A 12,987-nucleotide genomic window follows, 5' to 3' on the forward strand; every position below is an offset into this window, starting at 1 on the left:
TCCCATGCGCATCTCAGAGAAGCCGTGGACAGGATGTACTTTCCAAAATACTGCAATTTAATTCTGAAAAAACAAATGCTAGAGGCCCAGAGCAGCCCGTGTGACTGGATCCCCTGTGACCTGCCTTGGGCAAGGTCAGGCTCCTCCCCGCTTGGCCTGGGAGAGGCCTGGAGAGTTGCCTTATCAGGGCCCAAGTCGGAGCTGCTGACTCTGCTCAGACAGCAAGATTTCTGCCTTGAAAGAAAATGCAGTAGCCTCAGAAATGTGCAGTGCATACCTTTCTCACCCCCTCTCCACTGCCCCTGGCCTGGAGAGCTGGAGTAAAGGTGCCCCTAGGCAGTGACATGTATGCATGTCTCCTGTCCCCTTCCAGTTGCTGGGGGGGGGGGTCAGGGCTTTGGGAGATGCGACCCTGGCCCCACATAAACTCCTTGCTGCCCCTTTCCCCACGCCAGTCTTACCCACATGACCTTGTTTTGCACACATCTTGGTTAACCCAGAAATGGATGAACCTCTCATTCCCTAACCTGTCTCAGTAGGAGGGGAGATGAGGTGCCTTTGGCCCTGGGGTCTCTTTGAGAAGAAAAGGTCATGGGGCAGTCACAGGAGAGGCAGCACTTGGATTTAGGGGGTAGATGTGGAGTGAGGTTTGCTCAGGTTTGCTTCCCACCTATTCCAAGAGTTAGGGGTTTCTCTTTATCTGGCTCTTTGCCCAGTAGGAACACTACAGCTGCTTGAAGAAGTAGCCTGTGGACTGCATACCCGCCAAAGGGTTGGGACAGGAGTAGAGCCTTTTCCTCACTGTGACCTTAGGTGTCTAGGGGCATAGGCAGACAGGAAGGTAAGGCCAGGGATTCAGGGAGATCCAGAGAATAGAAACCAAATGTTTCCAAGTGCCCCATTGTGCTTGTGGGCTGGAGGAAAAGGGGTACACCTCCTGGAGGGGGGGGCTGGTAAGGCTAGAGGTAGCCAAACAGATCCAATCTCTGCTATTCTTCTCCCCCTTCCCAGGGGGGAGCTGGGCCCCTGCCCAATCGCCACATTTCTTATCTTCCCTGATTAGAGATAAGCTTTGGTTTAGCTCCCAGCACAAGGGCCCATCTTATAGGGAAGCTTGTTCCCTGGGGAGCTGGAGGAAATGAAGGCTGAGGTCTGCTTAGCCCCTCTCCAGCTGAAATGAGGGTGGGACCAGGGTCACTGCCTGCCCTCACGCCCCAGAAGTACATGTTCCTTGGTAGTGAGCTGGAGCAATACTGCCTTCATCGTGGCTAGGAGGGAGGCCCAGCCTCTGAGTCCTAGTATACACTAGAAGGCAAAGGACCACCAGCTCCCTACCTTGGTTTTCTGGTGCCCCTTTTGTGTGTGTGTGTGTTAAATTATGTATCACTAAAATGAAATATAAATATTTTACCCTCCCTAGGGATGCAGGGAAGGTACAGGAACTAGGGTAGGGGTGGAGGGTACAGCCCCCAGTTGGGAAAGGGCTGTGCACTGGGCCCCCAACTCTCTCCCCATTGGCTCAGCTGCTCAGAATCAACCAGATCTGGGGGAGAAGGCTGCATACTGTGGGCCTCTGGAGCCTTCTCTGAGCCCCTCGGGATTCACAAGAAGGAGCAACAGCTGGGACGCTTCTTCTGGGACTCCACGTAGTCTCGGATCTGGAAGCTGGGTTCGTCAGCCTGCTGCCTGGCTCTGTATTTCAGCTCCCTTGAGGAAGAAACAATGGGCTGGGCAGGGAGCGAGGTGCAGAGCATCCTCCCCTCTCCCATGGCCTGGGCAAATGGACCTCAGAAGGCACTGAGGGCTGGGCCAGAGGTCAGGCCCTACTGGGTTCCCAGATGGTGCCACCCTGCCCTGCATGGTTCCTTTCCCTGCTCAGCTCTCACTTGGCAATGGCCAGAAAGGCTAACTCCACGTTCATGCCCGTCTTGGCGCTGGTCTCCATGAAGGGAACTCCGTACTCCTGCCAGGGAAAGAGTGTCCTCAGAGCCAGCCTCTGGTTGCCACCACCCATCACCCTGCCCACAGGCAGTCACTTACCCTGGCTAGCGTCTCTCCGTCCTCCGAACGTATCACTCTCTCACTGCTCACATCTGCCTGTCAAGCCCAGGAGGGTCACTGGGGAAGGAAGCCTTCTCCCCAGCTGGCCCCTCTCCTGCCCCCAGCTGGCCCATCTTTTGCCCCAGGAGTAGGCATTGCCCGCCCTCTGCTGGTGGCCTGTGGGACTGCGGGAGGTATGATTGGCGTGGGGCCAGGGTTTCCACCTGGTTCAGGCTGAGTTCCCCAGCTCCCGGACTTGGCACCTCACTCCCACTTGGGGAGGTGGGTACCTCTGCTTGGCAAGCGCGTGGTGACCTAGCCTCAGAGGGGTCACAGTAGTTGGGGCCAACCTTTTCTGGTCTTAGGTCTGCATCTGTGACCCTTGTCACTATGATCTAATAGGGGCTGAGCAGCTGGGAACCTTGAATCTCACAAGTAGCAGCTTGAGCTTTCTCCACAGGGGACCATCTCCAAAGCTTAATGAGGACAGATGGGATGGGCTGAGCTGTCACCTACGTCTGACCCCTGAGCTGGAGACTGGAAAGGGTCCTTTGCTGGCAGCATGTCCAGCTAACACTCCTGGGCAGCGATAAGGCTGGGCGTAGGTAATGCTGTGGCAGCGGGAGCCACTCACCTTGTTGCCTAGTAGCATGATCACCACATCCCTCTGGGCATACTCATGAATCTCGGTGAGCCAGGCCTGTGGGAGAGGGTGAGCTGAGCTGGGTTTAGGCTGAGCACCAGCCATTCTCCCCCTCCCCTTTGCCCTTCTTCTGCCCTGTTTGGTTATCCTGGGCTACTCACTGCCCCCCCCCCCCAAACATGATGCCCTGTGCACCCTCTCATCTGCATCCTTGTTCTGGCTCTCCAGTCCTGGGTGGCCCCAAACCTCACTTGGTGTGACCCCTAGTTCTATAGAGATGGCAGAGGCTTTGTCTCACAAATCAGTCAGAAGTCACCAGCAATTTCCTGTTGGGGAGTCTAAGACCACATATAAGGGCTCAGTGATCAAAAATACTGTGATTGATTAGTGATGTCTGCCACGAGCATGGGGTTGGAGATGGTAGTATGAGTGCCCTGAATTTCCACCCTCTTTTTAAATTTTTTTATTTTAGAGGGAGCAAGGGAGAGAGAAACATCAATGTGAGAGAAATAGCAATCAGTTGCCTCCTGTATACACCCCGACCTGGGATTGAACCCGCAACCTAGGTATGTGCCTTGACCAGGAATCAAACCCATGACCTTCCAGTGCATGGGATGACATTCAACCAACTGAGCCAAGGCTCCATCCTCTTTATAAGCTGCTTCATGTCTATATGTCTTGGTCTCCAGTTTGCTTGCCCACCCCTCGACGTCAGGGAGCATATGACACCTTCACAGTGCTACGCACGGGGTCAGTGCTTGTATTTGTTGAAATAGCGTCTATTTTCTTCAACAGTTTGGTTGTGAGGATGGAGCCACTCTGTCTGCCTGAGTCACCTTCTTGCAACTTGGGCTGGATGTACAGGTAGACTTTCTGCTCGGGCTCTCGCCTTGGCCTCTGTGGGTAATTGTCCAGGGCGGAGCTGGGTACTTTCTGAACTTTTGTCATGAAACGCACTCATGAATCACCATCAGGGCTAAGCATTGTCTGGCCTCTGCTCCCATGTGCCCATCAAACACCCAGAGGGAGCTTATTACCCCTGAGTCACAGCTCAGGTATGTTGCGAAAGCAGCAGTGTTCCCTGCTCCACTCCCTTCCCGCGGAGCAGGAAGCAGCCCTGAGCGCCACGGGCCCTCCTTGGTGGCTATGGTGGTGGACAGAGCGACCTACCCGAATGTTTTCGAAGGAAGACTTGTTGGTGATGTCATACAGCAGGAGCAAGGCTGCAAGGAGGGAGAGAGAGCACACGGGGACTTGGGGCGGATGTCCCAGGTGGGCTGGGGAGGAGTTGGCATGCACAAGGGACTTACCTTGGGCATCTCGGTAATAAGCATGGGTGACACTGCGGAACCGCTCCTGCCCTGCGGTGTCCCAGATCTAGGAAGGGACGGAGAAGTGGTCAGAAGGAGGCAGGCATGGGGCTGTGGTGGGCAGAGGAACCCGTGTTGTGGTGTGAGGATGTGTGGGAAGGTGGGATCTCTCCTCCTCTAGCTTCTCATGGGCTTCAGAAGCCCTGCCCATGTCCTGCGTGGGGACAGTTATTGAGTCCTCAAGCTTATTCAGTGCTGTGGCCTCTTCCCCAGCCCCAGCCCAGGGGTTGGGGGTGTCCAGGGTCCCTGAGCAGATGAGACCCAGGAGACGGGAGGAGAGTGCCAGCCTACGCTATCTGGAGGCACTTTGAGCTGGCTTTGCTAGGAGAGAGGGTGCCTGGGAGCTGCTTTTTCTGCAGACATCAAACAAACAGAAGCCAGTGGATTCTTCTTGCCGCCCCACAGGAAATTACCCCAGGCTGAGTGCTGGGCCACGGGCCTCCTGTGGTTTGGGTGCAGAGCAAGGGCAGGCCCCTCCCCCCTGCACCCTCCCCTCCCCCCTGCACAAAGCCTCCGCTCTCACCTGTAACTTCACCCGCACCCCATCCACAGTCACCACCTTGTTCTGAAAGAGAAAAGGGCAGAGGGACGGGTGGCCAGAGGACAGGGGAGTCTTGGCTCCTGCACTCTGCTGACATCCTACTGAGGAGCAAACATCCTATCCTGGTGGTTCCCCAGGACTAGAGGGGGCATGGTGAGCCTCAGAGGTGTCTCCAGGCAGATCACCCCATCAGGTCAGTGGGACCCTGTCCCCAAATACTTCCACTGAGGAGCCCTCTCTTCTGGGAACTCTGCTCTTCCCACAAGAGCAGGGTGAGGGGAGCCTGAGAACCTGCCTGGCTCCCCCCAGGGCTCAGCAGGCAGCACAGGGCTGGGAATTAGGGATCCTGCCCCTTCCCCACTTCTGTCTGACTCTCCAGGAGCTTGGTCCTATCCTGCAACCAAGCTCTTAGAGATGAGATGCCTGCCAGCATCCTGGGTCCCTCTTCCAGCTGCCCACTAACTCTCCTAAGTGGAGCTTCATTCCCCTCCCACTGGGAGGGGGGCACCTAACCTCTGATAGACCCCCTGCCTGGGTTAGACCCTTACTCCCCCAGACCCTTGGGTGTGCAGTGCTCAGAGGGCTCAGCATCCCGATGCAGATTTTTCAAGAGGGACCCTCAAGGTGAGAGGAGGGACCCTGGCCAGCTGCTCCTTCCCCATCTGGCCTGCCCAGCTCTCCAACCTGGTGCAGGGCTGTGCTTCCTGGACTGCCAGGAAAGGCTGGTGGGGTTCTGAGGCCTTGCCCAAGGGACCCAGGCGAGGGGGCACTGAGCAAGAGGGCTGAGGGCCAGGAAGCTCAGCTCACACCACAGCATGTGTCTGCCCTGCTGGAGGCCCAACTTTAAGACTCAGTCTCTTGATTTTCATATCCTGTAGCGGGCAAGGCACCCAACAGGCCCAGACTCCTCAAACCTGTCCACCTCAGTGGTCCCCAGGGAATAGCCCTGGTGCCCTCCCGGCAGTGAGTCACAGCTATCCTGCAGAGCCCAAACTGGCAAGGGCAGGGCCGTGCCCCTGCGCCTGAGCCGCAGCCCCTGGCTCACTGCTGGGAGGCAGAGCCTGCAGCCACCTCACCCTGAAGTCTATGCCGACGGTGGCTATGAAGGTCCCGGACAGGAAGGCCCCGTCTTTGAATTGGATCAGGAAACAGGTTTTCCCGACGCCTGAGTCTCCCAGAAGCATCACCTAGGAGATGGGGGCAGAGGCAGTCAATGGGGGAGTTGGGGCCCATTTCTGGGCTCCCAGGGAGAGAGGCCCTGGAAGAGGGGCAGAGCGAGGGGAAGACGCTGCCAGCGCCGGGCACCTGCTTCTGGAAAGCCTGCTGCCACCTTCCCTCCGTGCTCTCCCCTCAGGCTCTCCCTCTGGCCTGTCCTCACCCAGTTTCCTGGAAGCTTGAGTAGAGACCTCAGAACCAACAGGCCCCTAGATGTGTTCAGCGGCCCAAGACATTGTCTCAGACATATCTGCTCCTGCCACATCACGCGGATCCCCTCCACTGCGTGCCCCAGCTGTGCGTGTGTGCGCGCATGGGGGCGGCGAAGTGGGCAAGACAGAAGGGAAAAAGGAAGTGTTAATACTTGGACAGGATTCCCACCCAAGGGAGGTGTCAGGATCTGATGAGGCACCACCATTTGCAAAGGCATATTCTAAAGTGACTATCGTCTGGGTTATTACTATTATTTTTTTGGTCACATTTATTTGCAAGTTTTGGATGATGTTATATGCTTATAAAAAGGCTGCATAAGTTAGGGAAGGTCCAACTTTATGCTGAGGCTGGGAGATGTTTAGTCTGAAGCTCTTTCAGCAGAAGCCTCCCAAGTGGGACAAGTGTCCGCAGACCGGCCTCATGGGTCACTGCAGGGCAGGGAGGGATGAAGGTGTGTCCCACCCCTTTATTGCTTGGCCAGCCTCTGCTCATCTCCTCTGGGGACCATGAGGGTGGGGGAGGCTCCTGGGTCCCAGGCCCTAAAAAGGAGGGAAGGAGGGTGAGCCCCTGTATACTTTACAGATCGTAGCTGCCTGGAGCAAACGATGCCAGCCACCTATGAAGCTGGGCAGCTCCACTAAACACAAACAGCTGCACAGCTGTGCCCCCCTCTAGGCAAACAGCTCAGCTGGCTTGTCCAGCCAGGAGGTCAGGTGGTCCCCACCAGCCCGGGGCTGGCCCTCAGCGGCTTCCCTCCCACTTGCTGAAGGCCCAGGGGCCCATTTCCTGCCCAGAGCCCACACAGGACGCCTATCTCAACGGCTTTGGGCGGGTGACTTGCCGAGTGGCTTCCCCTGAAACCATGGGGGTGGAGGCCCCAGGCTCGGAGCTAGAGTGAGGCCCCCCCCCCCCCCCCCCCCGTGGGGAGGAAACTGAGGCACAGAAAGAGGCAGGTCTCTCTCAAGGCCATGCAGCATGAGACAGGACAGCCGCCCCCCTCGTCTAGCAGCAAGCCTAGAGGAAGAGTGGAAGCTCCGGGTTCCCTCAGCTTCTCTTTCAGAGTCCCTGGTACCTGCCTGCTCTGAGGGCACCGGAGGAGGGCAGACAGACCCATGTCCACTGCCACCCTCAGTGCTTCTGTAGAGGGTCACCCTGTGGAGGGACTGAGCCCCCGAGAGCTGACTTACACTCTCCCAGGTGGGGACTTGGGACTAAGCACAGAAATCTTTCTCAGGTTCTAAAAATTCCCCGGTGGGCCTGCCGTTTGGAAGGAGGTGCGGGGCAGAAGTGCACAGGGAAGAGGAAGGACTGGGGGGCAGCTGGGGACCTAGAGAGTTTCAGCCTCTGGAACTGGGTGTCAAGTCTCAGCTGAGCGCTTCGCTGGGAAGGGGGCATTAACCGCAGGAAAGCTGCTCCCCTAGGGGTGTCCAGGCATCCCAGTTTCCTAGCACCCGGATGCCTGCGTCCAAGAGGGTTGAGTAACCCTCACCGAGAAGCACGGGGGTCCTGGGGACTCGTATTAGCCGGAGTGCGGCGGAAGAAAATTGGGTTGGGGAGTCACTTCCAGCTTCCTCTCCCAGGCCCCCAGCGCCAGCCCAGATGCCTAGAGGTTGGGATGGGCCGAGGGGCTGTGTCTCCACCTCCCTCTCTAGTCTGGGCCGCCCGGCCGCCAGGGGGAAGGGCTGAGTCCAACGCAGGCGCAGCCGGAAAAGCGCAGGGCTGGGGATCGGGATCCCCAGGGGCTCAGGGCAAAGGGCGTGGGGAGGGGTGGCCCTGGGAACTGGCACAGGAGTCCCCAGGGCTGGACGCAGCGCCCACCCACCTTGAGCGTAAGATCATAGCTCGGACTGCAGGGCGGGGAGAGCTCGGGGGCCTCGCTGTCCGGGGTGCCAGGGGTGCCAGCGGCGCCAGGCGTGCCCGCCATGTCCCTGGACGAGAGATGAGCTGGGACCCGGGGCGCGCGAGGGACAGAGCGGGGACAGCTCCGCCTTAGCTCCACCCACTCCTTCCATCCTTCACCGCCCCCGCCTGGACCCCAACAGGCTCCTCCCTCTGTCCTGCCCTCCCATCGACAGCTTAGGGTGCGGGCTGTCCCCCCAGGACGCGCAGGACAGCAGGGTCAGCGCCCCGAGGGGCAGGCGGGCCCCTTAAGCAACATCGACCTGGCCTCCTGCTCTGATGTCACGGGCCAAATCCATCCCTAAGACTGGTTCCCCAAAGTCGCCAGCCGTCGGGGTTAAGTTCCCACGAGTAGCGGTCCCTGGAGAGCCCGCCCGTTGCGGAAGGTCCGGCCTCGGAGGGACCCGCGCCCCGGCGCCTGGGTTTCCGCTGTGCTGCGCAGCGCGGCCAGCAGGCGGCGCCCCAGCCTAGCCGGCGGGCGGGAACAGGTGGCCGGGGGTGGGGGTGGGGTGGGGGTGGGGTGGGGGTGGGGTGGGGGTGGGGTGGAGTCCGGGCGCCTGGGACGCCCCGTCCTGCGCCACGGGGTTGGAGGGAAGGTGTACATTTGGGAGAAAGCGCCCAGGCAGTGTCACTTTTATTAATGCGGCCCCGCACGAGCTCCTGTGAATATAATTTTCTTTACCGACCGACAGTCACCCTGCAGCACGTGGCCCCTGGATGGCGCGTGCAGGAGCTTTGACCCTGCAGACCGCCTCTCATGTCTCCCTGACCCGTCGGGCTGCGTCCAGAACGGCCCACCCTGGGAAAGCCTCCCGCGCCCCCACTAATCCAGGCGCCCCCCAAGGCAAGGCCGGCCTTGTTACACCTGGCCCTCCGCCCTCAGCAACTAGCAGGCCTTAGATGTTTGGCATCAAGTGAACTCATGAAGTGGGGAATCCTTTTGAGCCCAGTCTCCAGGACATCCCGGGAAGGTCCAGCCCCAGGAGAGAGGGAGAGCCCGGCCTCCCTGTCTCAGGCTGCTTCAGGCTCTCAACTTATCCACACGCTTTCTTGCTTCTCACGGGCGAGGTGCCTCACTGTTCCCACCAGGCTAGTGGCCAAATTTGGAGGTCTCCTGGGCATCTGTGGAGTGTGAATGAGTTTGTGCACCCATGCCCACGTCCATGCCCACCCCACACTCCGCCCTCTGAGTCTGACCGGTGGAGGGGCGAGGAGACTGGAGTGTGACTAGGAGGGCACCCTGTGCCCTGTGTGCTGAGGGGCATGGATGGGCTGATGGTGGGGGATGCCCGGTGCCAGGCATCCTGGTTTGCTTCATGGGAGGCCCCAGGGGCTGTCCGGACAGCTTCCCCCTCCTGGGACTCAGCCCTGCACTCAGAGCCCAGCTGCTCCCAGTGGCCGGAGAGCCGGGGCACTGGTGTTTCAGGTTGGACTCCTGGCTCCACACCGTGGCAGGCTCTCATTTCAGCTCCACTTTGAAGCCCTGTCTGCCATAGGCTTTCCCTTCCTCTCTGTGACCCACTGGGCAAGCTCAGTTTCTGGGGTTTCCCTCTTCTTTTTCCACAAGCTTGACTCTCCTGTGTCACAGCCCCGTGTGGCCTTACAGGCTGTGCTCTGCTCTGTCCCAGAGGCTGGCCTCCCAGACACCCAGGGGCCCCAAGAAATGACATTTGAGAAGCAAGAAAGTGTGTGGATAAGTTGAGAGCCTGAAGCAGCCTGAGACAGGGGAGGCCGGGCTCTCCCTCTCTCCTCGGGCTGGACCTTCCAGGGATGTCCTGGAGACTTGGCTCCGCTGGTCACAGCTCCTGCCCGCCAGCCCACTCCACACAGCCCTCTTTGTCCCCAGGTCTGTGATGGTTCCCTTCTCTCACCTCTTTTAGGCTGGGTTGGGGGATGGAAGCCCTGAAAGGACCCCTAAACACTGCACCGTCCCTCCTGGTTTCCCAACACCCTGCCTACACCTTGGTAAATAGTCTTTTTATTAAACTTCCTTGAATGATCCAATGTGAGTGCCCACCCATTTCTTGCTGGGACCCTGACAGAGGTCAATCAGGGTCCCAGAGGCTGGGAGTGCTTACTGTGAATCCGATGCCCACAGTGGCCGAGAAGGAGCCGGGGATGAACTTGCCCTGGTCGAACTGAACCAGCAGAGACGTCTTTCCCACACCGCTGTCGCCCACCAGGATGGTCTGAAAGGGAGCAACGGAGAGGCGTGAGGGCCTGCAGGTGAGTTAGGTCTCCGTGGTGATGTGGCTGGGACAGTGGGTATACATGCGTGCGCGCACACACACACAACCCCACACGCAGACCCATTCACACAGATGCACACGGATGCACACATACACATTCACACAGATGCACACATACGCATTCACACAGATGCACACAGATGCACACATACACATTCACACAGATGCACACGGATGCACACATACACATTCACACAGATGCACACAGATGCACACATACACATTCACACAGATGCACACATACACATTCACACAGATGCACACAGATGCACACATACACATTCACACAGATGCACACGGATGCACACATACACATTCACACAGATGCACACATACACATTCACACAGATGCACACAGATGCACACATACACATTCACACAGATGCACACAGGTGCACACATACACATTCACACAGATGCACACGGATGCACACATACACATTCACACAGATGCACACATACACATTCACACAGATGCACACAGATGCACACATACACATTCACACAGATGCACACAGATGCACACATACACATTCACACAGATGCACACGGATGCACACATACACATTCACACAGATGCACACAGATGCACACATACACACATTCACACAGATGCACATGGATGCACACATACACACATTCACACAGATGCACACACAGAAGGGTACACACGCATACACGCCAAACTCTTGATCTTCTGTTGAAGTCCCTGAAGAAGGCACGAAAGCAGAGAGGAAATCTTGTTTCACCCCACAGCAATAAGCGTCTGAGGTGACCAGGGGAAGGTGCCTCTCAGACGTCTAACCTCAGGGGCGTAGCTGACGGAGGCCCCGTGCTGGCTCTGCGCCCCGCCATGGGCATGTTTGCTCCAAGGCCACTCTTCACACAGGCAGTCCCAGCCAAGGGCGGAGCGCGGCAGGGCCCCGGAGGTGTGCCTTGATCCTGGGGCACACAGGACTCCCCTCAAGGCTGGTCTCAGCTGGAGGACCTCCTCACGGTTTTGCAGAACCTCCCAGAGGCTGCATGGAGGTCTTGGACACCACCTGCAGCCTTCCCGGCCTCGCTCCCGGCTCCTCCCTGCTGTCCGCCCTCACACGGTCCCTGCACATGTAGTTCCCTTTCCACATCTGCTTCTTGGGAGACCTGGACTAGCACGGCGGCCTCCTGTGTGGGGCAGTCTAAAACAACAGCGTTTCGCCCAGCCGGGCGTGGCTCAGCGGTTGAGCACCGACCTAGGATCCAGGCGGTCTGGGTTCGATTCCCGGTCAGGGCACAGGCCCGGGTTGCGGGCTCGATCCCCAGTCAGGGGCGTGCAGGAGGCAGCTGATCAATGACTCTCTCATCATTGATGTTTCTATCTCTATCTCTCTCCCTTCCTCTCTCTGAAATCAATAAAGATATATTTAAAAATAAAAAAAATAAAAAAATAAAATAAAACAACAGCATTTCGAATAAAAGAGATCAGGGTGTCTGGCTGTGCCTTGGAAAGAGCTTGCGCTTGGCCCCGAGCAAGGCCCTGGAGAGAGCAACATTTCTAAGAGAAGCAGAGCCCGGCCCGCGGACTGAAGGGTCCCAGGCTTGAGTCTGGCCAAGGGCACGGACCTCGGTTGCAGGCTCGATCCCCGGCCCCAGTCCCAGTGCCCGAGGCAACCAATCGAAGTTTCTCTCTCTCTCTCCCCCCCTCCACTCTCTCTGAAAAGCAATGGAAAAAATCTCCTCAGGTGAGGTTTAAAATAAATAAATAAATAAAAACAGAGAGAAGCAGAGTTTGGGAAAAGAGGGGAAGGCCACCGTACCCGGAGGGAGAAGTGGGTGTTCAGGTGCCGTTTAATGAATAAGTAATAATAGGATCAAGGCAGTGTTTCACATACTCCCCACTGTAAATCTACTTTTGCCCACCCTGTACGTGCACCCAAGTGGGGGGGGAGGGAGAGAAACATCGATGTGAGAGAGACACATGGATTGGTTGCCTCCCACACACGCCCTGACCCGGGCTGGGGAGCGAGCCTGCAACTGAGGTACATGCCCTTGGCCAGAATTGAACCCGGGACCCTTCAGTCCGAGGCCGACGCTCTAACTACTGAGCCAAACCGGCCCGGGCACAAGAGCTACTTTTCAAAGACAGGCATCCAAGGTTGTTGGAAAGGCCGAGGAGTCGCCAACTTAGATCGACTTAAAAAAATGTGGAGACATAAAGAACCAAAAATGTGAAAGCCTAAAGCCTGCCAGGAGGACATCCTTGGGTCAGACCAGGGCCCCAGCACTATCTGTCTCTGACAGTGACATCGAATTGGTAGCAGGGCAGACATGGGTTTGTCCATGATGTTGACTTTGGACGTGCCCCACCTGCACTTCCCGAACCAAATGCTCTCCAGCTTTTACTGTATCTTCTCCTGGCTTCAAGGGCTTCATTTGTTTGTCATGTGGCTTTACTCATTTACCTCTCAAATCCAGCTTCTTCAGGCTTGCAGAAGTGCTTCCCAGAGGGAATATTCTGGACCGTGAGGGGCCAGTCTACCCATGTCCAGCTCGTTTGTTCATTGACTAAAGGATAGAAAAGACTCCAATTCTTTTCCCTTTTATTCTTTGCCTTCCCAGGGTGAGGAGTTCCCATCACTTTCTTCTTTCAACATATGAAAACAGTTCCATCTTCGTGGGACCTTTTCTGGGTCAATGGGGATAGGGTCCAGGGCAACAGGGTTCAGCATTTCAGATCCAGCAGACTCCTGCCTTGTGCCAGGGGCAGGGTGATGCTCTCAAATTGACCTTTTTAGAAACAGCAACCCTGTGGAGATGATCGTATCAGGAATCCGTTGA

The 12,987-nt window shown here is 57.3% G+C and overlaps 1 protein-coding gene across 3 annotated transcripts in view; it reads right to left on the minus strand.

Moving 5' to 3' along the window:
- Positions 1 to 36: 36 nt before the first annotated feature.
- Positions 37 to 12,987, minus strand: part of RAB37 (RAB37, member RAS oncogene family) — a 44,377-nt gene continuing 31,426 nt past the window's right edge. The window contains exons 1-10 of one of the 3 annotated variants that reach the window (XM_081115572.1): positions 10,000 to 10,031; positions 7,845 to 7,950; positions 5,671 to 5,781; positions 4,577 to 4,618; positions 3,994 to 4,060; positions 3,854 to 3,906; positions 2,675 to 2,740; positions 2,041 to 2,097; positions 1,887 to 1,963; positions 37 to 1,707 (exon numbers count right to left, since the gene is read on the minus strand). In XM_081115572.1, coding sequence (XP_080971698.1) covers positions 1,602 to 1,707; positions 1,887 to 1,963; positions 2,041 to 2,097; positions 2,675 to 2,740; positions 3,854 to 3,906; positions 3,994 to 4,060; positions 4,577 to 4,618; positions 5,671 to 5,781; positions 7,845 to 7,946 — 681 coding nt within the window. In that variant the 5' untranslated portion in view covers positions 7,947 to 7,950; positions 10,000 to 10,031 and the 3' untranslated portion in view covers positions 37 to 1,601. Of the gene's footprint in view, positions 1,708 to 1,886; positions 1,964 to 2,040; positions 2,098 to 2,674; positions 2,741 to 3,853; positions 3,907 to 3,993; positions 4,061 to 4,576; positions 4,619 to 5,670; positions 5,782 to 7,844; positions 7,951 to 9,999; positions 10,111 to 12,987 lie in introns of those variants that run through there. The other 2 variants (XM_081115571.1, XM_081115573.1) reach the window with 2 other exon arrangements.

Source organism: Miniopterus schreibersii (genome assembly GCF_964146895.1).
Source record: "Miniopterus schreibersii genome assembly, chromosome: 16".
Lineage (NCBI taxonomy): Eukaryota > Metazoa > Chordata > Mammalia > Chiroptera > Miniopteridae > Miniopterus > Miniopterus schreibersii.